This window comes from Aspergillus fijiensis, assembly GCF_003184825.1.
Source record: "Aspergillus fijiensis CBS 313.89 unplaced genomic scaffold BO72scaffold_60, whole genome shotgun sequence".
Classification (NCBI taxonomy): Eukaryota; Fungi; Ascomycota; class Eurotiomycetes; order Eurotiales; family Aspergillaceae; genus Aspergillus; species Aspergillus fijiensis.
The window spans coordinates 166,616-194,508 of NW_024469036.1; the positions used below are offsets into that span (position 1 = coordinate 166,616).

A 27,893-nucleotide genomic window follows, 5' to 3' on the forward strand; every position below is an offset into this window, starting at 1 on the left:
GGACCTCGGCTGATTTGGGGGTTTTGGTGGTGGTCAATCCTACTATGAAATACACTCAATCATGGACATCATATCATAAAAACCCATTGAAAAGTAGCATATCAGCAAACCATTGAATTAAAAAAAGAAAAAGAAGTCATCATGATAATAACGAATCCCCTCAGCTCCAAAGTCCAACCAACCCAACCCCAGAGAGTCATGTCCATTGCCCGTCCGTAATCTTCCCAAATCCAACCTCGGTTGATTTTCCTCCCAGTTTTGAACCCTCCATGGTTGAAGTTTTATCAACAAAAAACAAAAAACAAAAAACAATTTCATCCCAAGCATGACAAACAATCCCGAACGTGAAGAAAAAAAAAACCAAGATTATCAGAGCCATCCAGCAAAGGGGCGAGACGATAACCAGGTCAAAATAAGAAAAAAAAAATAAAGGTAAAAAAGGAAAGGAAAATCTCTTCTCCGGCGACCCGCGCGAGAGAGAGAACAAGACACAAAAGAGAGGTCTCTACCCCATAAACATCAACATCCTCTTATGGTGGTGCAGTGGTAGTCTTAGACCGCGCTCTCGGTATTCTCCTTCTCCCGCTGAGCCTCGGCCGCCGCCGACTGTTCGAAGTTCTTCTTGCCCAGTTTGGCGAACAATGATTGGGGCTTGCCGGCACTGAATGGATGGAAGGATCTCGCTGTTAGTCTTGAGTTCATCCTCCCAAAATAGCTGAGGGATCTGGCACAGCAAAAGAGACAGATCACAGAGAAACATACTTCTTGAAGCGCTTGCCCTTCAGGTCGCTCAGCTTCTTCGAGCAAGGGCTCATGAGTTCGTCCGAGGGCGACACGTAGCTGGCTTGGTTACTGCACGCGTTCCCTTGTTAGTAACATGTTCAATCACACAGCAAATCAACCCGGGGCATATTTTATTGTGTACATACCTTTCTCCGCTGGCCAACTTGCCCTGCAGCTTCTGGCGGTGGTAATCCATCGAGTTCATCGGCTTGCCGGTCTCCTCGGCAGTGCCCAAGTGCGTGTTGGTGGAGCGGTCGGTCAAGGGTTGAGCGTCCATGGCGGTAATGGTGGGTGTGTGTTGTGGAGGAAGTGGGTTAGGAGAGATCTGGGTTGTCTGATAAACGCGTTGGAGAGGAAGTTCTTCGAGTGGTGGTGGAGTGGAGGCAGAGAAAGGCAGAGAAGGCAGAAAGAGGGAGGCTCAAAAGGATAAGCAGCGGCCGGCCAGCGGGAAAAAAACCGTGTCGATTGTTGGCATGGCAACCACCACAATGAGATCATTTTCCAGCATTACTTCATTCATTCACGCACGCATTCAAGTCATCCTTGATCGTCATCCCCTCTAAGCAAATTAGAATTAAAATACACGGTGCTATACGTGGTCTAGTCATCATCGTGTCGTGTCCTGATATACATATGCAAATATACAAACAACCTAATCCACGCCGGCCCAATAAACAGACAGATCCAGACGCACAAACAGCAAAGGCAAAGGATGGAGTTGACCTGGAAACACGCAGGGACAGACAATCAGAAATTCCGATAAGCTTCCTCGGCCACCTATCATATCCCTGCGCTTCTATTCGCCACTGTTCTACCCCAAGCCAGGCATTCATCGCCCTGGCAAGTCATCGACGATTACCACGGGAGACGCTTCGGATCCAGGGGTGGTGCTCCCCTCACGCGGGAGATCAGGTGGGCTGCTACGCGATCGCTGCACCGGTGGAACCACCTCCGGCAATTCCAGGGTACTCCCTCTTCGCTGTTCCGGATCCTCATCTTCGGCCGAACTCAGCGCATCGGAAACGGGCGTGGGCGGCGAGTACGCCAGCGTTGGGCTGAGAAGCTCGTCCTGCGAGTCTTCAGACAGGTTCCGTCGATGGCCGCCGCCGGTGCGTCGGCAAGAAGACGCCGCACGCGTTGACGTCGGGCTCACCATCGGAGAGCCGTACGGAGGGGACGGCGACGAGGAAGAGCGCAGACTGTACGACCGCGTGACCATGTTCTGCACACGAGGAATCTCAATGTACCCACTCGCGGTGCCCCGCGCAAAGAGTACCAGCCCAAAGCAGAAGAGAATCATCATGCTCTGGATAACCGCCACGCGTTTCTGAAACACCAGCTCGTCCGCCAGCACGCCCAGCTGCGAACTGAGCGAATGGATTTCTTGGTGATACTGAATGCGCTGATGCTCAAACTCCAACGCCACGCTCTTCCACACCTGATCGTATTGATCTCGAACCTGCTTCAGCTCATTCAACACGGTCACATTCAAGCCCTCCAGAAATGTCGACGTCTTCGTCAGCTGCCGCTTCTCGACCTTGTCAAAGGCGTCGCGCAGGATTCGTGATTGTTCTTCGATGTACTGAAGCGAGAGACTGGAGTTGGACTCTAGCATCTGAAGTCGTTTGTGCACTGACTTGAAAAAGGACTCTTGCGTAGTTGGGTTTGCCGACGGTGGCTGGGTCATACTCGACCTGGTCGGTTCCGCTATACTGCTGGGTTCATCCTTTGGTAGCACAGTAGACTTGTTGTCCGCTTCCGTTACGGCGTTAGGGGATGCAGTCTCGGAGTTCGCAACAGTCATTGAGGATGATGGTGAGTCCGTTGTAGTTGATCCCGCCGCACTCGTCACCTTTTGTTCTCCTGGCTCTCCGGACAAAGCTTCCTTGCCTTTTCCCGAAGCCACGGCATCTTGCGCCTGGGATGGAGACGCTTCGTTTGACACAGATCGGTAGGGCTGCGGCTGGGCTTCCACTGCAGGTCCAGCACTAGTCGCTGGTGCTTCTTGGTCGTCACAGGTATCAAGAAGCCCCAGAAGCTCACGCAGCTCTGGCACATCCATGTCCGACCCAGACTGGCGACAAGCCTCATCTTCTGAGACGCCGGTCGACACAATGTCGACCGGCTCAGCAGTCGCTGGAGTAGGCGCTTCCTCAGCCGTAACTGTAGCCTCGAAATCCGGCGCCATAGGAGCCGGCACCGTTGATTCTTCGGGTATCTCCTCCTCATCATCTGCGGGACTAGCCTCCCCATCATGCTTGTATTCCTCCAACATCGTGGTTCCATGGATGCGAATCAAGCTCAACGGACAGAAGAACTCGTTCCCGTAGTGCGTGAGAAACTCAATCTTCACATACCGCGCCCAGATGAGCGGATTTTCGACCGCAAAGGCCTGCACCTCCCGCGTATTGCGGGCCTCGTAGACCCCCAACTCGCGCCACTGGTCCAATTTGGCGGGGTATCGGTCTGAGACGCTGACCCGGAACGTGTGGAAGATGGAGCTGAAGAACTCGTAGTTGGCGAGCACGACGGTGTCCACCAGGATGTCGTCGCACAGCTCCAGGATCAGGAATTTGTTCTTCGCCCGGCACTCATTCAGCATATAGCTGTCCTTGTTCTCAATGAGCACGGACGACGACCCGCTGCACTCCGGGTTCGTCTTGAGCACCGTCGCCGCGCAGTCAAAGGACGCGTAGTTGAACCGTTCTTTGCAGGTCGTCCCCGCGTCCTTGGAGCGAGACACCCCGGCCTGGGGCATGCCCTGCGCCGGCCCACCATCAGCGCCGGCCTCGTGTCCGGCCCCCGGTATCCGCTCGCCTCGCGCCTCGGTGGAGGACGAGACCATCGCAGTCCACGCCGTGGGCCGCGTCGCCTGGGGCGTCGTGTCTGCGCCGAAGCCCCCAAAATCCAGCTCAATCTCCGCATCGTCGCCTAGCGAGTCCAGCGCATTGTTGATCCCCGTGGGCCGTCGCCGGTCCTCCTTGCCCTGGGCCACGCCACCACGGCGACTCCCGCCCACATTCTCCGCGGACTGTCCCACCTTAGCCAAATTCTGCTTCTTCCAGTCTTCGAAGGACAGGAATTTCGCATTGTCGAGCGGAGAATCCGTGTCGAGCTCCTGGTCGGACCGGTGCTGCTGCTGCTGCTGCTGCTGCTGCTGTTGTTGTTGTTGCTCGTCCGCCGAGGTGGGACTCGTGGCCGCCTCATGACTCGAAGAGGACGCCGACACGGTCACCGATGCGGCCTCTGCTGCCACCGAGGGCGTCAGGGAAAGGATATAAGTCGCGGCATCGACCTCGGAGCGCTGAAGTCCCCATCGTGTCTCGATGCAGACAGGCCACTGGATCAGCTGGGCGCCGAGTTTCAGGGTATCGGGCGTGGGGCAGATCGATGGAGGTTGATTGGCGGCGACCCCGTCAATCCAGGTCGAGATTAGAGTCATCCAGGGAATCCATTGTGTTGCCGTCCACCCGGCCATTTTTGGGAGGCAGGTTTCCCTTCAACGCCCAAGGGGTTGCCACTTGGGGATGGATGTCTTGAGTTGAAATTTGATTTTGTTTCTCGCAGGCCGGGAAGGGCGATTGTGCGAAGTTGTTAATCGCAGTACCTAGCAGAGTAGCTTAGTGTCTCTCCGCACCTCAACTAGAAAGAAAAATGAGTTGACCGCCACACAGGCGCGCGCATTTTCTGTGGAGTCCGACGAAGAGATCACGTTTGTTTGTGATTCAGTGTACGAGTACCTTCGGGATTTTTCTGGGTTGGGCGAAGGAAAGGAAATGCAAGGATACAACAAGCACCCTTTGTTGACCTTCCCCAGCCTCTTGTCTCTCTCTTTCTCCCTGTCCTGTCAGCAAAGAAGAGAAACACTCCGGCAAATGACACGTTCTGCCAGAACTGTAAGAGGGGACTCCGCAGTGGCGACGACTTCAGCTTGGCTCTCCGTCAGTCCACCACTCAGTCACTGGAGGAGGAGAAGAAGAACAAGACGATTAATCTTGGAGGCCAGACTGGCCGAGATTACGGAATAGGTAAGTATGTGTCAAATGGAAACATTCGACTCGACTCGTAGACAATGATTCGATCGTCATCGCCCACCTGGTTTTGCATTTCTCCGCTTTGTCCACCGCCTGCCACTTCGGGAAGCTCGGATTCAGCCCCCGGCGGGAGTGGCCACCCCGCCGTGCCCTGGTCCCTGAGCATGCATGCATACATACAGTAACTAGTCATCATTAGTGAATAATGCTCCACGACCAGATAAGAAAGGTCTCTTCATGCTATCCGCAGCTACGCACCTAGACTATGACTGAAACACAGCTCCGGAGGCTGGCGGAACTGGGCGAGATGGTCAACTGCTATTGGTTCGGGGTGGTTGTATATGGATTGTACAGTAAGTACCCGACAGCACTGACTGTACATGAGCCCGGTAGCTACTAGCATCATCTACGCATTCTCCCCTCTTGCGAAAATCCCCTCACCATGCTTGCTTGTTTGGACGTCAATATACATGAGTGATTTTCTCTCTCTATATATCATGATGCGTCAGACCGCATGAAGCCATCTCTCTCCATGGAAAAGTGAAAACAGAGAGCCCAGGCTCCAGAATATCATCAGCCAAAGATATAAAAGGCCCATGAGTTCACCCCACTTGCTCGACAGAGGGATCATCAACACTTAAAACAGTGAACTACCCAGAGGCAGCCAAATACAACACAGTCACCCTACCTCTAGACCCCAATTTGCTTCACAATGTCAGACCGCAAGGTGAGTATCATGCCAATGATCTCTATCCCCGGAGTATTCCAACGGCAACTGAACCCGAAACAACAAAAAAGAGAGTCTATTACACTTGGAAAACCATCGAAGCCTGGGAAAGCAATGATAAGCAAGCGACAGAGCAAGGATTCCCGCTTTCTCGTGGTGATCCCTGATCATGGTTAACCCGGTCAACCTAGGATAATCAAGGCGGACACGAAGCAAGATGTATGGATCTGCAATAGAGCCCTGCCTCCCACCTGTTATCCCCCGTATGTGGTCCTAGAAAGTGTACCATGGTTTCTGGAAAGAGGACAGCATTCTAACTCTCATCTGTTGATCAGGCCTATGACGACCGAAGGTATCGACAAATTGAAGGCGCTGGACGATATAGTTGTTCAAGAGATCGAGGAAGAGTAGGCGCCGGCCGTACCTAGATCAGACCACTGCGCTCAGCCATACTTAGAGTGGACAAGGATATATACTCTGTGGATTTATTTTGTCACATAAATTGGAATACTCAGTCTGCACTTATCAATGATGGCCCAACCTTGATCTACTTCGTTTCATCTTCGTAGAACACATTAGCAGCTCGAGGAACTACATGCTGCGCGGCGCTGGGTCACTAAGATATTTCTCATTTCTACAAGCGTGTATCTACGGCGGCGCCTCTACGATGTTGGGAGAGAGAATGTCTTCGAATACTATAATCACTTTTGATTCCTGTCGCATTGTTGCTTGTCGAACCGCCTCATCACTACTAGCTACTCAACTGTTCCGGCTAATTACATGTAGTACACAGATGTCCCAGTCCAGTCCAACAGCCTGTTCCAGGGGAGATAGAGCCGACCAAAGAAAGAATGGATGAAAGAACGACTGTTCGTCTTGTTCATTGCTTTTTTCATGTGTAAGAACCGGATAAAGGAAATAGCGCCACGGCCTGCTGCACGCCATCGTCGTCCTGCGTCGTCGTCCAACGAACCCCCAAGCATTGGACCTTTTGTTTTTTTTCTCAAGGAAGAGAAACATAGAATTTTTGAGCAAGGGAGAAGGGAAAGAAGAGTGAATAAAAACAACTCAAACACTCCAGTAAGAGGAGAATCCCTCCAGTTATCAGTTGATGAGTCACTTTTGACCTGCTCGTCACCGCCACTGCTGACTCCGTCGAATAGTGTCATATTATACAGAATAGGAAACAGAAAACACTGACAGATAGATGGGCACGGAGGCCACATACATTCTATAGGGTAAGAAGAGTGAAGAGAATATAGGTTTTGAATGTGAATATAAGGTCGCCGGGCGCCAAAATGCTGGCCTTGGCGACCGCATGGAGAAATGCATCGGAGCAAGAGTGGAAAGGGCGAAAGCTAAAACAAGTCGGAGTATTGGTTGGAATGTTTATTTATTATTGTGTTGCTCTTCTCAGCGACATTGGACGGTACAATAGAATGGAGAGGAACGTCGGACGCCGGCACCAGAGGTGGGGCTAAGCTCCTTACAGATGAAGGTCGTGCCAGCCGCCGACAAGATCGAGGTCCTCGTCGACGCTGCCATCGTAGTGGTTCGCAGCCTTGCTATGGGCGGCCTTGGGAGACTCCCAGGCGTCGCGACGCCGCCCCTTCTCCTGGAAGGGACGACGCCGCCGCTCCCGATCCGGAGGAGAGAACGTCTCTTTCTTGGCCCAAGAACCATAGTCGAAGCCCGAGGACCCTAAGCCCCAATCTTTCCTCCAACTCATATTGCTAGAAAACTTCTTTCCGGAAGAGGTCTCCGGGGACTTGAAGTTCCTCCGACGGTCACCAAGGGCTGACCATTTGTCGAGGCTTGACTTCTGCGGGGAGCTGTCGGGGGACTGAGGTGGGGTTTTGATAGCAGTGATTCCCGCCCTCGGATCCCACGACTTGGAGACAAACTTCTCGGTGTCTTCGTGCGATGTCTCCAGTTGTTGGGCGCGGACGTTGAGGAGAGAATTGCTAACCACTTCGTGCAGGCCAGTCAGGGGTCCACGAAGCTCAGGCGTGCTGCTTTCATGACTCCAGCTGCGTGAGTTCTGCTCGCGACGCTGCTGGTAAGCCAGGTCCTCAGCTTCAGATTCTTCCTCCTCATCCCAAAGATCGCTCCAGCTCTTGGAGATCTGCTCCTCCTTCTTCTTGCCAAAGACCATGGAAAGAGAAGGCAGGGGCTTCGTAGCATTGCTTGGCAAAGAGCCGGTAATGGGAACGGGATCGGAAGGAGGTGGAAATCGAACCTCGTTCTTGCGAAACGGAGGAGACCGGAAAGATTCGCCCATAGCAGACTCCAGAACGGAAGCCATGGATGGGGTACCCTGGTGGACAGAGAACCACGAAGTGCCAGCAATCTCCGAGGGAGGGAAAAGGTCTTCGGTGTAGCTCTCGTTGTCGGGAATGGCGGAGAGCTGACGGAAGGTCTGGGGAGGGCTGGCTTGAAGAGCTTTGGCCCAAGGGAAGGAGTCGCCCTGGTTGATGTGAGGGCTCTGGATGGAAGGGGTCCGAAGCGGCTCCCGGTTGGCACTGGCGGCAACCACCTCGCGGTCGTCCGTGCAGAACTCGTCCAGCGCGTCATCATCTGTCGTGAACGTGACAGCACGCAAGATAGCTTCGCGAATGCCAGAAAGGGAACGCTTCGTAGGGTCAATGGCAAGAGCAGTCCTCAGGATTTCGAAGGTATCCTGAGACATGTTGGGGAAGATGTCGAACAACGATTGGCGATCCCGTACGTAGTCTGCGTAGAGAATGTCGGATTCCGTCGGCGTGGCGAAGGGATTCCGTGCGAAGAGAACATTGAGCAGACAAATTCCGATCGCCCAGACGTCGGCTTTGGCGGGGGAATAGCCGACGGTGGAGGGATCGTACTGCTCGGGAGCCATGTAACGATCACTGCCAACGCAGGCCTCGTGGGACCAAGCCTCCCGAGTCGCCAGACCGAAGTCACCCAGCTTCATGGAGCCATCCTGCATCAAGAAGATGTTCTCAGGCTTGATGTCACGGTGGTACAGGCCGTTCGCGTGCATGAACTCCACTGCGCTCACAAGTTGCAACATGAAGTCGCGCACGTGTTCGGTTTCCAAGGGACCACGGTTGAGCCGGATTGCTTCGTACAGGTCACCATTCGAGCAATACTCCAAAACGAGATACATATGGGCATCCGTTTCGAAGGAATGGATGAGGTTGACGATGTTGGGATGAAACCTGAGACGTCTGTGGCATTCCAGCTCCTCGGCACGGGCATCATATGGGGAGGGGTTCGACGGGTCACCCGAGGAGGACTTGGTCATGCATTTGATGGCCACATCTTGGCCAGTCTGCAAGTCCTTTGCCAGGAAGACCATGCCAAAAGATCCATGGTTCAAGGGAGCGACGGTGCGGAACCGTCCGTCCAACAGCTGGCCTTCAACAAAATTGTTCTTGAGGCACTCCATTGTTATGTGTATACTCTAACAGGACGATGTTCTCCCAGAGATAGTCGTCGAGGTAGAATATAGGAACAGGCTCACTTGATCAGAGCGTGATTGAGGTAGTCGGTTGGCAAAGCTCGAGTTAGGATTAACCTCGAACGATGTGGCTAACAATGAAGTTCAAAGATTATGCCAGCTCAAGTTTCCAAGTAGATCTTGGCCACCCAGATCCAAAAGAGAAGAGTCGGAAGGTGAGAGGGGGGAGAGGAAGAAGAACGAAACGACAAAAGGAACAAGTGAGTTGTCGGCTCAGAATTTATCGTATAAATACCGGAAAGTCAAAGAGGATATGATGACAAAAGTGAACAAAAAAAGTGGTGAGAATGAGTAGGCGCAAAGCGCAATTCAGAGATACCCTGGGGGGTTTTCGAACGACGATAGGAAATTGGTTGTTAAAGACTGTTATGAGTGCATCGGTATATCGTTTTCACAAATAGGGGCCCACGGCCAAAGGCGAAGATAAGTATGTTGCGAGGAAAGAATGTGATTGAAGTGAATGGCGACGTCCGGCGGTTGGACAGTTGGTCAACAAGGAAATGACGAGGAAGAACGCTGCGTAGATATCGTAAACACCAAGAGTATAACAGACAAGGCTCGTAACAAAGAAAGGCCTTCCAACACCAGGCTGAAGGTCGGAAAAAAAAGGTCGTGACTCGAAGGAGAGGGAGCGGTCGAAGACTATCGAGTCATAGAATGACCGATAGATTATATAGTCCTGAGGGTTGAGTAGGAAACTATAGGAGACCGAGGCTTTGGACAACTGGTAGGTAAGGTCTTCTGTCCCGTGAGTGGGCAAGCTGAAGAACCGAATACCAGCACCCGGCCAAGGTTGCGCGGCGAACGGATGGACAACAAAGCAGTGTTGACCTCAGAGCGGAGCGACACCCTCACACGTATTGTCTGCAATCGAAACGTAGCAAGGCTTCAAAGGACAGTCTGCTGTAAGGTCGACGAAACGTGGGTCCGAGGAAGCTCTCGACGTGGTTGGCTTGGGAGCACGGATGAGTCACGGGGGGGTAGGTGTTGGGAAGGCCAGGCAAAAGACGAGACAGCCGAGGAAAAGAGGTTCGATCAAGCTGTTGGCGACGAAACCAGTGCGGGTTGTTCTGAAGTAGAGCAGGTGGAGAAGATCACGACGTTGGTCTAATCAGACGAGGAACTTGTCAAAGCACTGTATCGTGTCGCAACGATGATGAGCGAAGAGGAGCAGATGGAATAAGAGCTAGTGGGAGCGGTAGGTTGTTGTTGAGGACGGGGTGGCGAGTAGTCGGGAATCGGTAGTCGGTAGTAGATAGGGAGTATCGGGTAGGAAGGTGCAATGGAGCTGAGGAGTGAGGAAGGTGGTCGGATGAGGTTGTAGAAGAGAGGAGGCGAAGCGAAGCGTAGTGAAGAGGGAGGTGGTGAAAGGAGGAGGGGAAGGAAGAAGGAAGAAGGTGGAAGGTAGAAGGTAGGAAGGTAGAGTAGGATGAGAGAGGGAAGATGGAGAGATGGAATGCAGATGAATGGGGGAGATGATGACTAGGTAAGTACGGAGAGGTAGGTATGACTGATTGACCCGAGTAGTTAGTTAGTTGAGTGGTGAGTGACTAACCCAACTAATTTGGGGGAGGTGGGCGGGCGCCCGCGATAGGGATAAGGGGAGGTTTCCGGATGAGATGATAGCACTTTGGGACACCACTAAACCTAATTAGGGATTAGTAGGAGGGGCGAAAGTCCAGAGTCAATAATAATAATGAATGGAAAAATGGGGGGGATGGAGGTTGAACCCAGTGTGCCTCCCCCAAGTCCCAAGTCTCAACTGTGGCCTTCATGAGGGGAGGGAAAGGAAAGGAAAGTGGAAACTGGAAACTGGGCGAACGAGCGAGAACCTCCTACGTCGTTGTCGTGCCTTGGGTATGGTATGGAACCTACCACAGTACCGATGGGTGGCTCGGCCAGCCAATAACTGGCACTTTCCATACCATACCAATACCTGACTGCCTGCCTGCACAAAGCACTGCAACCCGAATGGAAGTTTAGGCAAGGTAGTACCTCGTGGTAAAAACCGGTAATCATCTGCCGAGTCTACCCAATCTCACCTGAACATCCGTCTCCACACCACCTTGTTTACTGGTACGTACATGAGCATACTTACTTACAGTACTGTACATACGGAACAGTGAGTGAGTGAGTCTCTCTTACACTCACTCAGATGATGGATGCAGGTCGAGAAACTGAAGCCCGTTTCCGGCCAGATGAAGCTCCACTTCCACTTCCACCCTCCCCTGAATGATTCATCCGTCATTCTAATCCACGTACGTACTCCTCTTCACTATGTCTCCGGCCCTGGCAGTCATCAGAAACATCCGCCCGGTTTACTCTGGATGTTGAGTAATAAGATTATGACTGGCAACAATTCAATGATGAATCAGCAAGCTCCATTGCCATCACCATGATTCTTTCTTGTTGCTTACATGTACAATTCTCCTCCCACCCCCCTGGTGTGCAAAGGTAATCAATCGGGGGACCCTTGGGATTGTTGACGCCCTCCCCCCCTGGTTGCGGTACTTTATCCCAAATCACCCCAATCCATGTTGCAACACCACCACCAACAACAACAGCTCTGGCCTATCAGTAACCCCAGAGCGGAGAAAAGAATGGATGGGCTGGATGAGATAATCATGAATGAGCGGTTGCGTGACTGAAGTTGTATCTTACATAGTGTGTACCAGACCCGACAGTATGTTAGGTGGTTAAGCTAATTAACGGTCATGGTAAACAACCCGACCGACTCTCAACTCAATGGAAAGGACAAACAACAAGTATGAGTAATGGTTTCAGCAGCGTTCCAGTCCGTGACCCTGCCTGCCTGCCTGCCTACCTGCCTATCATCACCCAGGCACTGACCACGCATTCTTCTTCCCTTATTTTTCGAACCCCCATCCACTCGCAAGCCGCAATCCACCTTTCCACCTCCCCTTGCCCTGCCAGGTTGCCGGGCCGTCAAGCCTTCTTCTGTCCCCATTGAATGAATACTCCGTACACAACGCCAAAATATGGAATTGCCGTGCGGGAATCAACTTGAGTTACACATAGTTACTGGAGAGGTGTAAACAATTGAATAATTGATTATCTAAGTAAAGAATTAGCTATGGTAAGTTACTGGTAAGTTAACGTTTACTATAACCTGTAATTCTGTTCGGGGATTGCCGCGACAGCACGCACGATCCAGACCGAAAGTCAAAGACAATAAGACATGGAGCAGAAAGTTGGCCACCACCACCCGACCTCGCTCACCCAAGGGAAAAAAACCCTTTTGAGTCATGGCCCGTGGGCGAACAAAGAGTGTAAAAGATTCCACCCACTCGAACTGGCGTGATCAACAACTCATTGCTTTCAAGGTACTCTGTAAGTTAGCAGCTCTAGCTCTAGTCAATTGGGGTAGGCATAAAGTCAATTGATGCACTAGCAACAAGCTGCTGAAGATATTCTACAAAGTACTGTACAGATACTACAACACTACACCTGTAGCCGTTCAAACTAAACTGTCGAGATAAGAGTTCAATGAATGGGCACCAAGACCGCCCCGTCGCTATGACTAAGGTGAGGTTCCTGCAGGTCCAAGGAAGCAGGGTCTCGCGGGCCCCATCGTTATCGGGAGGAGGAAGAAATCCTGGATTATGATTATGATCCGTATGATAAACCGTCTCTCTTTCCCTGTCAGTATGTACGAAAGTATGCCAAAAGATGGGAACTACACGGTAGGATGCCTCCCGTGTCTGTCAATCCATTCAACTTCTGTCACACGCACATAATTGATGATGACAGGCAGCGAGCGCCATACCGGTCTGTGGTGATGGGATGGGCAAGTTAAGCTATACTCCGTAGAGAGTGTCGGTTTATCCCCCTGCCTCTCCCCTCCCCCCTTCCCCATATTTCGGACAGGTAATGCGTAACGCCATCCGTGATTCAATAGTTAATGAATGATCAAGCATCTCGTCACAAAACAGACCAGACACCAAGCAAGCCACTTACTCTGAAGACCTCATCTCGGAGACCGTAAACCTCTCTCTCACACAGACCAATTCGATCTAGATCGATCCACCTGGCATTATTCAAACAACAATCATAAAGGAAAAAACACCGCTCCGCTTCCGACCAGCAAATCGGCGACCGACAGAAAAGATGACGATGTTTTCCATTTTCAGCCGGGAATAAAATTAGTACTGTCTCCGTACCTAGAGAGAATTCCCTCGGCCGATGGCGGAGCAGGGTGGCGACTTGACAACGACAGGCACCCTAGACTCATTCCGGGCAATTTGTGGGTCATCGCCCACCCATGACCACCCAAACCCCAAAACCTTCCAATCACCGATAACCGGAGTCACACTATTCCCAGGCTGCATGACGCCAGTCCCGAGCAAGTAACAAGTGGGCGGCGTCGTGGCCAATAATTGCCCCATCGATTGGCCCCGAGTCAACGCAGAAGGGGGAGGAACGCAAAATGACGCCCCGGGGGAGGGCCTGGACGATCATCGACGATCGGGTCGCGGATGTATGGGGAAAGCGACCGATGGCATAATTTCGAGAAGCACTTGAGACGGTGACCACTGACCACTGACCACTTAGTTTAATATCACGCTTGACTATGACTTTGGAGACTAACAAAAGTTAGTTAACACTTAAATTGTGCTCAGTAATGTGTGCCAAGTGACCACGAGGGAAGGAGAGTCATGTGTGTGTGTGTGTGTGTGTGTGTACACATACTTAGAGTTACCTGGTGGTCCTGACCTGAATTTACCTACAAAAAGGCAGGCAGGCAGGCAAAGAGGACTTACAGTACATACAACACACTGTATGTATGTATGTATGTACAGACAGTACAGTAACTATAGGTGGAGGTCGGCATAAAAAGACTGGGGAAATAATCACCGTTTGTGTTGTTGCACAACTTGCTCCTGGTCCACGTTGGTCCTGTTTGTTTACCGCGCGGGATTTTAGATGGGTCTGACTTTTTTGCCTATCTATTCTATATGTAGGTGAAGTATTACTTTTATTATCCGTCGGTCTTGTTACAGAATTTTGCGGGGATGTCTGAGGATGATTACGTCTCCAGGTGCGCATATGCAGGTGGATGAAAACAACAACACCACCAACAACACCACCAACAACAACCAGTTGATGCATTCGTGCTCGACCTGCCGCTGTTGACGCTCGGAGACATAATTCCCCAGAGCCGACCAGTCAGTGAGTGGCCTGCCCAATGGCCAGTCAGTCAGTGTCCCCAGGTAGCTGTAGGTCGAGCTGGTGGCAGCGCCCCGTGTCTGGCATGTTTCCGGGGCTGCATTGCATGTCTGGCGGTGAGCAGCCGGTGTCTTAGTGGCTGCTTGACCGCCTCCTGCTCCGGTGTTGGCTAAGGTTTGGTCCTTGCAGCCTGAACTGATTGATCCACGGCAAGTTCTCAAGCTGCGTGAGTCTTGATCATGCAAGCAGAAAAAGAGGGAAGCGTCTACGTGGAAGCTTTCTGACTAAACGATAGAGGCCGGAGGGGGGGGAGGGGGCACTCCCCCACAATTATTCATTAGTAGTCCAGGCACTGATAGGAAGAAGGGCTTTTTTTTTGCCCGCCAGGTGGCTGATTTCACACGGGTATCACGCGATGCCCCGGCTGGGACCACACCACCTATCTCATTCCATGCTATCATCATCAACAACAACAACAATGACAACTTTAGTGCGAGTACGGAGTAGTTCTTTGTAATGAGTTGGTGGCTGGCAGACTGACTGATCTTCCTCCCCATTACTCTCTCGGATCCTCTTCGGTTCCGGCAAGTTATGATCGTTGCCTGTCTGGCCCGCTATTGGATACTCTCTCACAAGTCACCTGGCACTGCCGCCCCTCCATAGAGTTTCTGGCGAGTGGCAGTGGTGTGGTCACCCATGGGACACGAAGCGGACACGATACAACTTGCGGATCGCCAGCCTGGAGACTCGGTAGATAAACCGGACTTGGGCTGAAGCAAGAGATGGTTGGGGTGAACCTTGGATGGGCTTATCAGTGATTAGTTACGGGGATCATCAGCCGAGCAGATAACCACGAATCCGGGTTGGCTGTGTAAGAGAGACTGTGAAACGAATGGACGATAAGGTGATGGTTTCGTTCTGTTCTCCTCTGGGTCTGGCGCTGGATATCGGTAGATACTACCTGGGTATACTCCCCGTGTTTGTCGTTGTTGTTGATTAAGCGATGACACAAACGATTCTTTCTGTGCATCCCGAAAGGGGACAGGAAGCCACTGAGGTTGGGAGATAGATAGATAGATAGTACTGATAGTAACGAGCAGGGTAGCATGGGCCACCAATTGGCAGGGTCATTAATGTGAGGAATAGAGTTCACTCCCGTTCCTCGTTGATTGATTGATTGATTGATTGATAGACGGAGAGATAGGAGAGCTGACCGAACCCAGCTACGTATCAGCATTGAAGTCAAACCACCACCATTCCACCCACTTGAACAATGTGCATGCCTACACACACACACATATTTCCGAGCCCCAGGCGAGCGGGATCGTACCTTTAGTCCCCGGATCGGCCTCCAAACGATCCAGTTTTTCAGGAGGAGCACGCGATCAATTAGGTGGGAACACTAAAAATCATGATGAAGTTGCGAAAAGTTGCATCAGCTGGGGGGGGGGATGGGGGGAGGATCGGCCCATTAGACTAGAGTGTAAAGTTAAGTTGGCTTGGAGAGGAGCCGAAATCGATAGCGTGAGTCGAATTGGTGGATGGATTGAAAAAACGACTTCCCCAAATCGTCTGCAATTTTTACCCCGCACGATCTGCGGTCCGGTAAAATGCGGGTGTTGATAGGCTGGTTTTTCCCAAGTGGTTCCACCCTGTGCCACTGGCTCAACCTCGCTCAAGGTTCGTTTCCGTCAACAAGAACAATTCCTTCCACTCTTCGTCTAGAAACACCGCGGCAACCAGAGATATGAGGAGCAGAGTATGAGGATTTCGTGATCGTCTACCGTTGCATTTCAGACCCGGTGGCAACTTTCCCCGGATTTCGCAATCGAGTCTCATTTTTAGGTCCTGTCTCAACATTTTACAGTTTCAAGTCGGTAGTCCGGCAACCACATACAACATGTCAACCAAAACACGCTCAACTTCAGTCAAGTGATCAATTGACTAATATGGAGATCATGGACTGAGATGTGACCCCTCGACCCTCAGTTCGCTCTTTCCGGAGACCTGCTCGTCTCAAGTTCAAGTTCACACAATTCACTTACCAAGTCAACTCGTACTTCGTATCCATCTCCCCCAAATGAGCGATCGGACACGGACCATGCATATCCCATTCTGCACCTCAACCACAGAAACCAAGGCACCCAGGCACCGCAGATATGTACCAACTATAAGTATATGTAGTGTACATACCCGGTGGCAACTGGTTCTACAGTACATGACTACATCCTCTCTACCCGCATGCTTGATATGTTATATGTAACATAGCAGCAGCAGCAGCAGGAGCAGCAGGAGCAGTGTCTCCCTTGCCCCCTCCTCCCCCCACCTCACCCACTTCTAAATGTACTGTACAATGTAAGAACTGTAAAGGTAGTTAACCAAGCCCGATGACGAAACTCCAATGCACAATGCACAATGCACCAGCAAAGGGAGGGAGGGGCAAAGAGAGGGAGAGAAACATGAAGAAACACTCGGATGAAGAAGACCGACCCGACTCCAAGGGGGAAAAGAGAGAGAGAGAGAGAGCACAGTCCCATCCCTTCGGCTTCAAACCTATGCAAGGCGGGATTGGGGGGAAATCCCCAGTACTTCAACAAAGACAAACAGTTCAGTTCAGTCCAGGAGATGCAGTGGTGGTGCATCAAATGTCTAACACATAAGACTACCTGCCTGCCTGCCTGCCTGTCCACTTTGCAATTGAGCGCTTCAATTGGCCAGAGGGCGCGAGGGGCGATGTCAAACGGTTTTTGTTTTCTTGGTTGATGTTGGCTGTGATGCAGGATTCGACTTGTGTGTGTTTGATCTACAAACTTCGTTCAAGGCCATTGCATTCGATCAAGTTTATCAATGGTTGATTGATTCAAACGGACCTCTGTTTCCCCAGTCTTCTATTGTCAATGTTTGTTTCCGGAATTGACCGGCATATCCAACAAACCACAGGTGGCAGCCACCATCGTCAGGCAGCAAGATTACCCGCTCTCCCTCTAAAGTAAACTAAACCAGATACAGATCTGTAGGTAACGATATCAATATCGAACATCTAAATATACATCAGCACACACCACCCATTTGTACCACCCTAGCCCAAAACACCAAACGTCCAGAGTCTAGCCCTTCTCCATCCCAATTCCCATCCCCATCTATATGAAACACACATCCCCAAACCCTTTTTCACCAACAAAAACTTCCAAATCAAGGGGGAGGGGGAGGGGGAGACGCAAGTCCAGCGCTTCGATGCAGCAGCAGCCCCCAACAACCTGCACATCTGGCCTGTTGTTTGCTGCTGCTGTGCGCAGGCCTTGCACGCCACACACACACACACACACACACACACAACCAGACCAAAAGTATAGCAAAACCTCGCGCCCCACCCCCTTTTGGAAAACAGCGAGCGTTTGCGTTTGCTTTGTTAGCCTGCTGATTGTTCCATTGTTGTCCTTGTGCACGGACTCGGCGGGTGGGAAAGTACCGTACGCTGTACGCCGTGGGTACTACGGAGGTTCTCGATGGATCTGCATTGCTGTAGCTGGAGCTGGAGTTGTTTACCTAGTAGTTATTTGCGCCATATATTTGTACACTGATAGTGCTGTATTAAGGTATACACCCAGTGCCACAGTCCAATCCTAGTAGATGACTTGGTAACTACAAACAGTAGGTCAACATTGAGTTCGCGTCTCGCTTTAGATCATTCATGTACTGCACCTACTATAACAACTGTACTGTTCACAGTACGTGGATAGCTTCGATGTCCTCCATTCTTCCAATCTCACATCCCAGATCGCAGCACTCGAAAACCTTGTGCAGCATTCCGATCTCACACATGCAGATATGTCCTCACGTCAACAGGCTTCGGGATTCTATGAGCCATATGTGAGGGGGGGTGCCGCGAACAAGGAGAGTCTACTTAGTCCTATTCCCGGCTTTCTGTATACCTGTCTTGGGGTGCATCCATTTTGTTAAAGTTTGTGCGACAAAGGTATTCTCTCTCTCTCTCTCTCTCTCTGTGTGTGTGTGTGTGTGTGTGTAGTACATGCTTTGAGTTCATACCGGCTTGCGTTCTGAAGCTGTAAGTCGATCGCAGATCGGCTGTGGGATGGATCTGATTGTGGAGCTGTACGTGTATGCTGCCCTGCGAGCTGCAGTGTATAGACTCCAAGGCCGGTCTGTGGGTTTGAGTAATAACATGACCTGATCGGTGGTCTGGTAAGGAGATCGAGGACTTTTCTTTGTGGGTGTGCACTCAAGGGGGAGGGGGGCTATGGTGTGAATCAGTTGGACGGCGCTATGATCTTACATGTACAATAACGTTCGAGGAATTAGTGGGCGTGAAGATAGGATCTGAAGCAGTTGAAGTAGCTAGCTCATGGGCTGTCATTTCCGTAGCAGCGGCAGCAGCCTAGTCATGATCCCAAGCAAGCAGTATATATATATCCATCCAACTTGCTGGGAAATAGAATCAAAGAACAATCAAGATAAATTGCTTCACGCTCATAACGCAGTGCTCCCATCATGCGCGCTCGTTACACAACACACTCAAGCTTAAATCACCAGATCTTACCCGACTCAATGCGACTACAGCGCCCAATCATCCACGCCCTCCGAGCTCTCAATGAACGGCCGATCAATCTGCTTGATCGCATGGTCACCGCAAAGGATACTGACATTCTGATTAGTGACACTTCTGAAGCCCTAGGGGCAAGAACATACCATGCTTCTGCAATCAGCCCATCAAGCTCACGCACCACTTCCGCCCGCCGCGCCGCATTGAGAGACCCTTTGCTGAGCTGCGCCTGCAAGTCCCGGATATACTTCTTCTTGCCCCCTGCGCCCTCGAGCACCTCCTTGCCCAAGCAGTCGCTGTGGAACGCGTGCTGACAGGGAAACACAAAGAATTGTCGACTGAGCACAGGTAAAGAGCAGAGCCAGCACTTCTCTCCCGGCTCCACAATAGCGTAGCGCGTGTCAAGTGCCGCAATTTCCGTGCGGATCTGGCGGGCCGTGTGTGCCGAGTTGTCCATCTCTTGCCGGAGAGCGTCGATGTGCCGAGAGTATTCCTCCAGCGCACTGCAGATCTCGTCTTTGAAGTCGTCGATAACGACAAAGTCCGGGAAGAACGGAATGAGGTCTTCAATGCGAAGCAGCTCGCATCGGCGGAGGAATTCGATGGCATCCTTGATACCCTTCCCGGGCTGCCGGATTGTCTTCTCCGCGACAAGGAGCCAGAGCTTCTTTCGGAGCTTCTCGTTCCCTTCCGGACGGTCGGCCACAATTGCTGCGAGTTCAATATCGTCATGCTGTAAAGCCAGCTCCACAGCTTGAAGATATTGTCCCATAGCGCTGTAGATGTGAACGCATGATTGGACGCGCTGGTGTTGAATGCAGAGACGCAGAGCAAAGTCGGCATCATACGGTGGGGGCGAGGATTGCTGTGATTGCAAATAGGTGAGAAGCCCCGCCTCAGAGGTCGAGGCGCTGGACGCATGGATTGATATCAGGGTATTGTGGACGGCGGCGGAGGGGTTCGGATGGTTGACAATGATGAAGTTGAGGTATCGCACGGCCTGGTTCTGCCCCAATGGGACATTCACCGTCTTGTTATAGTTAAGTAGAGCAGGTATCAGTCTCTCGGGCTCTAGGTTGGTCTGTCGCATCAAGATATCGACCAGTCCAGCAGCAGCGTGGGTCATCAGGACACTGCTGTACTTGTAAAACACGTCCGGGTCACTTTGTCGTTGCAAAACATTGAGTGCCTCCGTCCATTTCTCCCGCAGTATCCAGTAGGAAAGAACATAATTGTAGTCATTGGCCGCGGTGGCGAAGAAGAGTAGCTCCTCCTCACGACCGTGGCTGCTGATGATATCGTACGCAGTCTTCTTGTCAAGATCAGACCGGTACCGATTGACAAAGTCCTGGAACTCAGCTCTGACAGTGCCAAGCTCATCCTTCACTTCCTCGGTGCTGGTGCCCTCGGCAAGCTCTGCTCGGGTAGCAATGTTGTCATCGAGGGAGTTCAACTTAGTCATAAAGACCTCAACCAGCCAGCTTGCGACCATGATGCGCTGCATGGAAGAGGATTTCTTGTACGTTGACAGTTGAGACAATAAATATTTGCGTAACGCATCATGCTCTCCACGGTTGATCAACGTCAAGCAGACCTCTTCGAATCCTTTGCTGCTTCTGCCCCATACGGTGGCCGCCTCAAGATATCGGCCTTTCTCCGCAAGGAAATCACCGGAAGCCGTGGAGACGGCATCTTTCTGGGCACTGGTACGGGCGTACTGCAGAGCTTGATCAAACATTTGTTTCTGCAGGTAGACCTTCCATACATCCCTATCCTCGTTCTCCACGGCAATTTCGTAGATCTCGCGGCTAGTGAACAGCCAGTAGGTATGTTGCGTCGCGTCCGTCAGGAGGCCCAAAGCACTTTGCCCTGGTTCCAACACGGCCTCGTCAAAAACGATCTCCTCGCTCATTCGATTTACAGCGACAATCCGGCCTTCGACTAGGGCAAAGATGTGCCACTGGGACAATGTCACGGCGGTAATGGGATCCTGAATGAGCTTCTTACCGCCGCGCGCAGATTCACTAGCCGGGAACACGGACCGTGGAAGCATGCTTGCGCTTTCAAGCGGCTTGCTGAGCTTTTCAGGCGCATATGGGAGTTGTCCGTGGAACACCCCCTGAGAACTGAGCCATGCAAATTCTTTGTCGGCCACACCTCCCGTCGTCTGTGCATCCGCAAGAATTGGGGAGACTGCCAGCATTGACGGTGCGGCACCGGAGGGCTTCTGAATCTCGAGAGTAACAGGCGATTCGCGTTGGAATAGATCGGCGTAAATAGGCCCACCCCCCTCCCGTCCGTATCTCCCGGTGCGCCCCAGGAAGCTTAGCAACTTGCCATGAGTTGCTATAAGCACCCGTCTCAGCTCCGGCCTTGTTGGGATTGACTCTGCCCACAGTCCCGTCACAGGCGAGCCCTCCAAGGCCTTGAAGACGACATGTGCATATCTCTCTTCGCGCCGGTAGAACTCGCTCGACGGCTCAATGTAAGCTTCCCAGATCTGTCCATCCGTAGTACCCAGTAGAATTTCTCTTGTCGACGCTGTAGGATGCGCTGGATTCCAGGCGACACTCTCAATCGAGACACCTTTCAGTCGCGACAAAGGTCTAGGTTGTCGCGATTGGGTGTGGAGGTAATAGTTCTCGCCCAGGGTAGTTGTGATGATGAGATGAGAGGCGGAGGGATCAAGGAACATTCGCCGAATTACTCCAGTTTCCGAGGATTTCTTAGGAAGGTCGATGTCTAATTCAGGAAGCTCAATTAGCATTGCGACGTGAGAAGATGCGGAGCGGTGGGCTTATTCCGGCGGTGAAATGAACTGACCATCGATGTCCTCGGGAGTATCCAAGTCGATACGGAGAATACGACCAGTTGATAACGCTAGAATGAGCACATTGTTGGCTACCTGTGCGGCTACAAAGTCCGCTGCAAGAGGGAACTGAAGCTGAACATGTCGGACATCGAACATGGAGAGTGCGGAATCCCCAGGTTCCGCGAGGTTGCTGGGAGCCACATAGCCGCCAGACGTCTCCAGCGCCATGATGCGCCAATAGTGATATATTCACTTATATCATACCGGTGCCACAATTGAAGGGCCTAAGTCAGGTTGGGAAGACAGTGTTGTATCTGTCACCCGAGAGTGGCTGGCTGATAGTTATAAGTCAGTAGTAAGTTTAACAATGACGACGAATGGAGTGGAGGATCGCAAAATGGGGGGAAGCTCCGTCCGTCGGGCGGTGGATGCCTTGGCATGTCCCATGTATATGCAGTATGCATGCCTTCGTACCTCAGGCATGCGCAGGCATCAACTTAGTGTACACCAGCACTATTTTACTACTCCGTATACAAAGTCTAAATCACAATCTTGAATACATATGTATCACAATGACATTAGCTTGCCTCGCCATATGCTATAGAGGCTCGATGGCTATCACCATTCTTCGGTGGCTTGGGTACGCTGTCTAATCTAACACCAACACTTGTCCAAACACCAGAGACTTCCTCATAACGCGTAAATCATGCATCATCACTAAATATTAATGTCCTCCTACCTTGCCGACCATGCAACCTTCGAAACCAGAGAACTTGGTGTACAACAAGAGCAAAGACCGTGGTGAAAAATGCAACAAGGCTGAAGTGCATCAACTATGCATCAATTACAAACCGATTCATAATCACATGACTGTACACTCCCGGTCCAGTTTCCGTCCAATCTTTTCGCGAGACTTGTCTTTGAGCTTGTCCCGATATCGATCGGAATCCCGAGTCCGCCTCGGGCTTCTGTCCTTGCGCTCCATACTGGGCGGTGGTAGGCGGTCGTTCGGAGCAAGCTCGTTCTCCGTCAACTCTTCATCTTCCCCCTCGGCAAACTTATCCCGGCTTAGTCGACCAGCAAACCGCGAGAAGCTGAAGCTAATTCTGTTCTCACTGGCTTGGCTCCCGGTACGACTTCCAGGATTGCTCCTTGTTGCTCTGGAACTTCGTCGGGAAAACGAGAAAGAATTCCTGCCTTCGTCGTCTCTCGGTGTCAGCATAGGCGAGGTTGATGGAACAGACTGCATTTGGAGGCTAGGCTCGAAGGCTTCAGAGAATGTCACGCTTTGCTTTCTGCCATTGTGATCCACGGGTGTGGGGTCTGCTCCATCTGGGCTGGTGATCTCAAAACTTGGCCGACTGGATCTATGCCCCTCCATCCCATCGATAGCTGTATCATCCAGCGCCAGTGTCTGTAACTTCCTAGGCATGCTACCCGCATCTAGCTCACGTGAGTCCCTGGACGTTTCAGACGATGGCGGCTTGTAGCCTAGGTTAACTGCGGCTGCATCTTCATGGATAGGTAAGATCTGGTAGAACAAGAGGTAAGGCGACTCGGTTTTCAGTGCCTGCTCAATGTCGATCAAAGTGACTCGCTCGCTTGCTAAGTCATCAAAGCGCATCCAGTACTTCGGTGTGTCCGAGAAAGTGTCATCCTCGGATCCGTGAGAGCTGGCTGGAGGTGCTCCAGCACTGGTCCCCCTGACGATGGATATGTAATGTCCTGAATCCACTGAAGTTCCACGGTGGCACACCATCGCCTGCAGTGAGAGCTTGAAATTTCCATAGATCGGGCCTTCCTCATTCATGTTGTCATCCTTGATGAAATGGGGGAGTCCAATCTCAGTCGGAATATCAACAAATGTGTTGAGTCGGACTGCTTTGCCGTTGGGTAGCATAGAATAGCGTTTCAGGCACATGCCTAGAATTGGACGCTTAGAAGAGAAATGTGCGGCGACTTGGGCATCACTGGTAGGTGTGTTGTCTGTATACCACGCTGTACCATCGTTAGCGCATTCCTTGCTGTGCTGTAGGACTGACAACTCATACGTATCAGGCTGAAAAATTGCCATGCAGGCATCATCACTTCTTTGCGATAGGAACCCCTCCGTTGAGATGTAAGCACGCTGTCCTTCTCGTTCTCATGGTCCGTGTCTGGTATGAAACGCTCTTGGAGGATGCTATTGCGACGGTAGGGAGGGGGGTCGGATTCGATTACTTCCGTCAACGAGTTCACTGGTGGAGTTTCATCCCAACGGGGTGAAGGAGGCTGACTGGAAGAGGGCGACAGCGGCGTGCCAACCTCTTCGACGTGGGTCGTGCAGCCTTTGGAGAGGGAATCCAGAGATTTTGTTGAGCCTAGCGTGTGGCGCCGTTCCAAGTACCGCTTGACCTCGATCCGGTTGTTGAAGTAAGACTCCAAGCAATCTTCCAAAGTGACTGTCTCCCCATCAACAGGTTCGGGAATTGCGACCTCTAGCAATCTTTCATTGATGAACTTGTGATCACCACTCACATCCTCCTTTCCTGTATGGTAGATGTCCATCTTAAGTGTCAGGAGTGGAAGCTCTAGTTTTTCCGTGATGAACGTGAATGCCTCGGACGTGTCCTGTTGTCGTAGTCGCGCTGCATCTTGCCAGCCGCATTCAGCGAGTGCATCTTGCAGGTGTTTTGTCTGCGGAGCACGCCAATCAGCGGGAAACGAAAGATAGTGTGGAGACAGGATTGCCTACAAGATCGGTGGTGATAAGCTTTCCAGACCGCAGCATGTTGACCCAGAGCCTCAATAAGATAGAAAGTTTCCGACGAGCCTCATCGTTGAAAGATTTGTAAAGAATAGCTTCGAAGCAATCCAGCCGGGCGAACATCGCAAAGAGTAGAGCGTCCAGGTAGCAAGTAACGCCTTCGCGATTCACTGCGCCACGAAGTTTGGTGCTTGGCGTGTAGCCTCTGATTATTCCCTCAATCGAATCCTCCAAGAGCAGAAGCAACTCAAAAGCCCTGTCCACATCGCCTTGCGCATGCTCCGACTGGATCGCATATACGAAATGTTCCTCCTTTAGGCCGGTGATGCCGAGTCGCGCGACACGTTGCTCGAGAATCTTGACCTACTTGGCTGTCAACTCGAGGTATTCAACAGGAACAGATGCGCGACAGGATTTTCTGTGGTCACCTTCTTTTGTTCTTCATTTGAGTCTGTGGTTGGGAGTTTGTCTGATGAGAAAAGACCCCGGAAATGAGGACGAGACAGGACATTCGACGTCTAGAGTCGCAAACAGCGTTAGCTTCAAATTGCGACAGAAGGTAAAATGAGCTGACGAAGCTTTTTTTCAAGAATTGGGCCTACCTCGTCTTTACCAGACTTTCCATCTTTATTTCGCTCACGCCTCGTGAGAAATTTGTGTATACCACTCATCTTCGACGGTGCATGAATCCTAGCTAGATGGGGGGAAGAAGTGCGCAAGCAGCGTGCAAATTGCGGAGTCGACGAGGAACCGACGACATGTGGTGGGGGGGGGAGGGGATCTATATTGATCCTTGCTCAGGCTCCAGGGTTCCGATCGAGCATGCAAAGATAGCGCCTGATTGAGTCATAAAACAAATCAGAAGGGACAGATGGGACAGGTTAGGCGACGATGACCTTTTATTGTTCCGATCCGTGAGCGTTCCTCTTTAATTCATTCATTGTTAAGCCAATACTGAGTAAAAAGACAAATCGGGTAGCCAGTTACCTCGTAACTCTTACGCACCAGCTGAAAGGAAAGCCAGTGACATCACATGCGCCACCACCATAACATGAAAGATGAACAAGACAGTAAGTGAAGAGTGAGTGAGGCAAAAGTGACCATAGACAAGGAAAGGGAAGGAAGGAGATGCCTGTCAGAAGACCATACTATGAGCAAGTACTCGTAGCACACGATCGACAGCGAAAGAGAGATCTCCGGTGGCCAGTTTCACCAACTAGGTTGCGATAAGCCAGTGAAGTAGGCGGGGTTGAAAGGCGAGCCGTGATCACTGATCACACAAGTGGAGAACTGATCTCGCAGCCTGGTCTCTAAGGTGTTCAGGCAACCCAGCAGGAACCAATGTCACCTGATCAATCACCCCCGAAAGAGTCGTCGATGCATCTCCGGTGCGGGAAAAACAATTTTTGGAGATCTCAGTCTCGACTCCAATCTCAGCCTACAACCACCATCCCCCCCCTCCAAGGAGTAGGAGTTCACAATGGCTGCCAGTGAGTCCTCCAGATACTTGGCAAGGTCATTGCCACGGGCGTTGGCGCCTTCTGCTCGTCCTCAGACCTTGTGCTGGCGCCGCAATGTCTCCGACCAAGCATCGTCGAGATCTCCCTCCGCCGAACTGAGCGAGCTGGAATCCACCGACCTCGCCTCCACAAATGCACCCAGCGAACTGGTGCAATCTTATGATCCCATCGCCAGAGCCAGAGGTCGCAAGACCAAACTACCCCGGAGTCGGTAGGTCTCTCCCTTGTCCGCGCCTCTTCCTCCATCACTATTCCTTGCGGACCACACGATTCGTTGCTCCCAGTGCCTTTTCTTGCCTGTTCTCCTCATTTGTCTTCACGATACCATAACCATAATGCTAATCCAATTGCCCACTTCACCAGTTACCAATTCCGGTCCCCCAAATACTACCGTGGTCCGCTCCACCCTCACCAGCCGCCTCCGCCCTCCGACCCTTCCTCCCGACTGTACGTGCCCGGCCCATTCTCCCTTCCCCGAGTCGAGCAGACCTGGCAATCGACCGTCGCCTCGGACATCCTCACCCTCCTCTATGTCCACAACCCGCCGGGCTTCAAGCCGCCCGTCAAGGCGCCCCGTCTCCGCAGCTGGGACGACAGCTCGCCCTACCACAAGAACCGCAGCCTCCGGGGCCCCCGCGGTGGGGACGTGCTGCGCCTGCTCCGCAAGCCCATCGACTTTAACAACATCCCGCGCCTCGAGCGCATCACCATCCACAGCTACGTCAACATGGCGACGGAGAACTCGTCCTGGCTGCACGCCGCCGGTATCGCCGTGCAGGCCATCTCCAACGTGCGCGTGCAGACCTTCAAGTCCCGGACCAGCGTCCAGAAGTGGGGGATCATCCCCGGCCGCGACACCGTCGCCTGCACGGCCGACCTGTACGGCGAGAACATGATGCACTTCTTCGGCAAGCTGGTCGACATCGTCCTGCCCCGCATCAAAGACTGGCAGGGTGTCAAGGGCAGCAGCGGTGACAGCAGCGGCAACATCACCTTCGGTCTCGACCCCGAGCATGTCGCTCTGTTCCCGGAGATCGAGATCAACTATGATATGTACGTGTCTTTGCCTTTGTTCCAAAAGCAGCGTCCCCTTCCCCCCTCCCCCCGCCCCCCTCACCTTTCAGTAGCCTTCCCAGCAATCATTGAAGCTTATGACGTGCGTGTGCGTGGTGACTAAGCTAGCTAACACATCTCGAAACACCAGGTACCCTCCCAAGATGATCCCCGGTTGCCACATCACCATCCACACCTCCGCCAGAACCGACAAGGATGCCCGCCTTTTGCTTAGCGCTCTCGGTATCCCCTTCTATGGCAAGATTATTCATTGAAATGTCGGCGTCCCAGTAGATAGAAGTGCGCTTCATCCTCGCTCACTCATTCAAGGCGCGGCGAGATGATCGCGATTCCAAGGTTGTTACTTTGTAGAGTGGATTCTTTTTGGTCTTGGTACTTTTCCCCATTTTGGTTGTTTCTGGCTGGCATTGAACATGTAACATGGAGGGTATGTCTCTGGTGTTGTTAGATTCTTTATGTAAAATACGCTATCGCTTTCGATTGTGCCTTGATTGTGTGTACTTTACCCTCTGCAAGCCGATGTTTGTTGTATTCCACACACAAAGTAAAACATAGTCTACTTTTTCAATGCGGGATTACCCTTTCGTAAGGTGCTTTCTCTCCGGCGCAAATTGACTAGACTTCCTCACATTCCAAGAGGCCATGACATTAATTACAAGGAACCAGTAGGAACCTATTCCTCGGTAGAACATGCCGAATGCTTTTGTACACGCCATGTAGATCACTTTTGCCGTGTCCAGAGAATCGACGGTCGTTAACATGCTCGTCCTGGCCGAGTGGGCCACAAGCAAGATGCAAATGCAAACACCAGAAGTCAAAGAGAGTGCAATAAACCCAACCATGGAACTAAACAAGTAGACGATGGCCACGCAAAACAAAGGGGTATTGAAATATCAAAGCCAACCAATAACAATATAGGAAAGAAAAATCCGAAGAGCAAAGGAGCC

General features: G+C 51.8%; 10 protein-coding genes across 10 annotated transcripts; 2 read left to right on the plus strand and 8 right to left on the minus strand.

Annotated features, from left to right (window-relative positions):
• Positions 1–85: 85 nt before the first annotated feature.
• Positions 86–1,320, minus strand: BO72DRAFT_451797 (Spo12 family protein). Its single transcript, XM_040945581.1, has 3 exons — positions 930–1,320; positions 763–852; positions 86–661 (listed from the first exon to the last, which is right to left on the minus strand). Exons 1-3 carry the CDS (start codon positions 1,058–1,060, stop codon positions 553–555), a joined length of 330 nt encoding a protein of 109 aa, XP_040797434.1. The 5' UTR covers positions 1,061–1,320; the 3' UTR covers positions 86–552.
• On the minus strand, positions 1,321–5,910 carry BO72DRAFT_480287 (Sad1/UNC domain protein; the record flags this gene model as incomplete). The annotated part of the gene is made up of 3 exons (XM_040947625.1): positions 5,630–5,910; positions 1,684–4,123; positions 1,321–1,340 (listed from the first exon to the last, which is right to left on the minus strand). Exons 1-3 carry the CDS (start codon positions 5,639–5,641, stop codon positions 1,321–1,323), a joined length of 2,472 nt encoding a protein of 823 aa, XP_040797435.1. The 5' UTR covers positions 5,642–5,910.
• A 317-nt stretch (positions 5,911–6,227) lies between these two features.
• On the minus strand, positions 6,228–6,900 carry BO72DRAFT_244212 (uncharacterized protein). The gene has a single exon (XM_040939953.1). It carries the CDS (start codon positions 6,768–6,770, stop codon positions 6,321–6,323), a length of 450 nt encoding a protein of 149 aa, XP_040797436.1. The 5' UTR covers positions 6,771–6,900; the 3' UTR covers positions 6,228–6,320.
• Positions 6,901–9,240, minus strand: BO72DRAFT_244211 (putative serine/threonine protein kinase). Its single transcript, XM_040939952.1, has one exon. It carries the CDS (start codon positions 8,972–8,974, stop codon positions 7,031–7,033), a length of 1,944 nt encoding a protein of 647 aa, XP_040797437.1. The 5' UTR covers positions 8,975–9,240; the 3' UTR covers positions 6,901–7,030.
• A 518-nt stretch (positions 9,241–9,758) lies between these two features.
• On the minus strand, positions 9,759–11,294 carry BO72DRAFT_518915 (uncharacterized protein; the record flags this gene model as incomplete). The annotated part of the gene is made up of 6 exons (XM_040949674.1): positions 9,759–10,528; positions 10,602–10,693; positions 10,922–10,955; positions 11,089–11,119; positions 11,149–11,152; positions 11,198–11,294. 6 exons carry the CDS (start codon positions 11,292–11,294, stop codon positions 10,154–10,156), a joined length of 633 nt encoding a protein of 210 aa, XP_040797438.1. The 3' UTR covers positions 9,759–10,153.
• Positions 11,295–14,917: 3,623 nt separating this feature from the next.
• BO72DRAFT_244237 (uncharacterized protein) lies at positions 14,918–15,449 on the minus strand. Its single transcript, XM_040939954.1, has one exon. The coding sequence runs from the start codon at positions 15,339–15,341 to the stop codon at positions 15,045–15,047; it is 297 nt and encodes a 98-aa protein (XP_040797439.1). The 5' UTR covers positions 15,342–15,449; the 3' UTR covers positions 14,918–15,044.
• A 1,837-nt stretch (positions 15,450–17,286) lies between these two features.
• BO72DRAFT_244270 (uncharacterized protein) lies at positions 17,287–17,960 on the plus strand. The gene has a single exon (XM_040939955.1). The coding sequence runs from the start codon at positions 17,378–17,380 to the stop codon at positions 17,858–17,860; it is 483 nt and encodes a 160-aa protein (XP_040797440.1). The 5' UTR covers positions 17,287–17,377; the 3' UTR covers positions 17,861–17,960.
• Positions 17,961–18,692: 732 nt separating this feature from the next.
• Positions 18,693–21,997, minus strand: BO72DRAFT_244276 (vacuolar protein sorting protein DigA). The gene is made up of 2 exons (XM_040939956.1): positions 21,618–21,997; positions 18,693–21,536 (listed from the first exon to the last, which is right to left on the minus strand). Exons 1-2 carry the CDS (start codon positions 21,832–21,834, stop codon positions 18,778–18,780), a joined length of 2,976 nt encoding a protein of 991 aa, XP_040797441.1. The 5' UTR covers positions 21,835–21,997; the 3' UTR covers positions 18,693–18,777.
• Positions 21,998–22,182: 185 nt separating this feature from the next.
• Positions 22,183–25,431, minus strand: BO72DRAFT_531104 (ubiquitin C-terminal hydrolase family protein). The gene is made up of 5 exons (XM_040950336.1): positions 24,955–25,431; positions 24,781–24,870; positions 24,341–24,715; positions 23,658–24,282; positions 22,183–23,604 (listed from the first exon to the last, which is right to left on the minus strand). The coding sequence occupies exons 1-5, from the start codon at positions 25,021–25,023 to the stop codon at positions 22,469–22,471; spliced, it is 2,295 nt and encodes a 764-aa protein (XP_040797442.1). The 5' UTR covers positions 25,024–25,431; the 3' UTR covers positions 22,183–22,468.
• Positions 25,432–25,610: 179 nt separating this feature from the next.
• On the plus strand, positions 25,611–27,481 carry BO72DRAFT_412710 (mitochondrial 54S ribosomal protein uL5m). Its single transcript, XM_040942484.1, has 3 exons — positions 25,611–26,083; positions 26,236–26,925; positions 27,077–27,481. Exons 1-3 carry the CDS (start codon positions 25,833–25,835, stop codon positions 27,198–27,200), a joined length of 1,065 nt encoding a protein of 354 aa, XP_040797443.1. The 5' UTR covers positions 25,611–25,832; the 3' UTR covers positions 27,201–27,481.
• The last annotated feature ends 412 nt before the right edge of the window (positions 27,482–27,893 follow it).

What these genes read in the sequence shown, in the direction of transcription:
- BO72DRAFT_451797 (XM_040945581.1), bottom strand. Translation starts at nt 1,060, where the DNA reads ATGGACGCTCAACCCTTGACCGACCGCTCCACCAACACGCACTTGGGC. An exon ending in AAGTTGGCCAGCGGAGAAAG is followed by an intron (nt 853 to 929) that starts GTATGTACACAA and finishes GAACGCGTGCAG; the next exon opens with TAACCAAGCCAGCTACGTGT. An exon ending in AAGGGCAAGCGCTTCAAGAA is followed by an intron (nt 662 to 762) that starts GTATGTTTCTCT and finishes CCATCCATTCAG; the next exon opens with TGCCGGCAAGCCCCAATCAT.
- BO72DRAFT_244212 (XM_040939953.1), bottom strand. Translation starts at nt 6,770, where the DNA reads ATGTGGCCTCCGTGCCCATCTATCTGTCAGTGTTTTCTGTTTCCTATT.
- BO72DRAFT_244211 (XM_040939952.1), bottom strand. Translation starts at nt 8,974, where the DNA reads ATGGAGTGCCTCAAGAACAATTTTGTTGAAGGCCAGCTGTTGGACGGA.
- BO72DRAFT_244237 (XM_040939954.1), bottom strand. Translation starts at nt 15,341, where the DNA reads ATGCTACCCTGCTCGTTACTATCAGTACTATCTATCTATCTATCTCCC.
- BO72DRAFT_244270 (XM_040939955.1), top strand. Translation starts at nt 17,378, where the DNA reads ATGAAACACACATCCCCAAACCCTTTTTCACCAACAAAAACTTCCAAA.
- BO72DRAFT_244276 (XM_040939956.1), bottom strand. Translation starts at nt 21,834, where the DNA reads ATGGCGCTGGAGACGTCTGGCGGCTATGTGGCTCCCAGCAACCTCGCG. An exon ending in TACTCCCGAGGACATCGATG is followed by an intron (nt 21,537 to 21,617) that starts GTCAGTTCATTT and finishes TTCCTGAATTAG; the next exon opens with ACATCGACCTTCCTAAGAAA.
- BO72DRAFT_531104 (XM_040950336.1), bottom strand. Translation starts at nt 25,023, where the DNA reads ATGAGTGGTATACACAAATTTCTCACGAGGCGTGAGCGAAATAAAGAT. An exon ending in AGCTTATCACCACCGATCTT is followed by an intron (nt 24,283 to 24,340) that starts GTAGGCAATCCT and finishes CGTGCTCCGCAG; the next exon opens with ACAAAACACCTGCAAGATGC. An exon ending in GCAATTTTTCAGCCTGATAC is followed by an intron (nt 23,605 to 23,657) that starts GTATGAGTTGTC and finishes ACGATGGTACAG; the next exon opens with CGTGGTATACAGACAACACA.
- BO72DRAFT_412710 (XM_040942484.1), top strand. Translation starts at nt 25,833, where the DNA reads ATGGCTGCCAGTGAGTCCTCCAGATACTTGGCAAGGTCATTGCCACGG. An exon ending in ACCAAACTACCCCGGAGTCG is followed by an intron (nt 26,084 to 26,235) that starts GTAGGTCTCTCC and finishes CCACTTCACCAG; the next exon opens with TTACCAATTCCGGTCCCCCA. An exon ending in ATCGAGATCAACTATGATAT is followed by an intron (nt 26,926 to 27,076) that starts GTACGTGTCTTT and finishes TCGAAACACCAG; the next exon opens with GTACCCTCCCAAGATGATCC.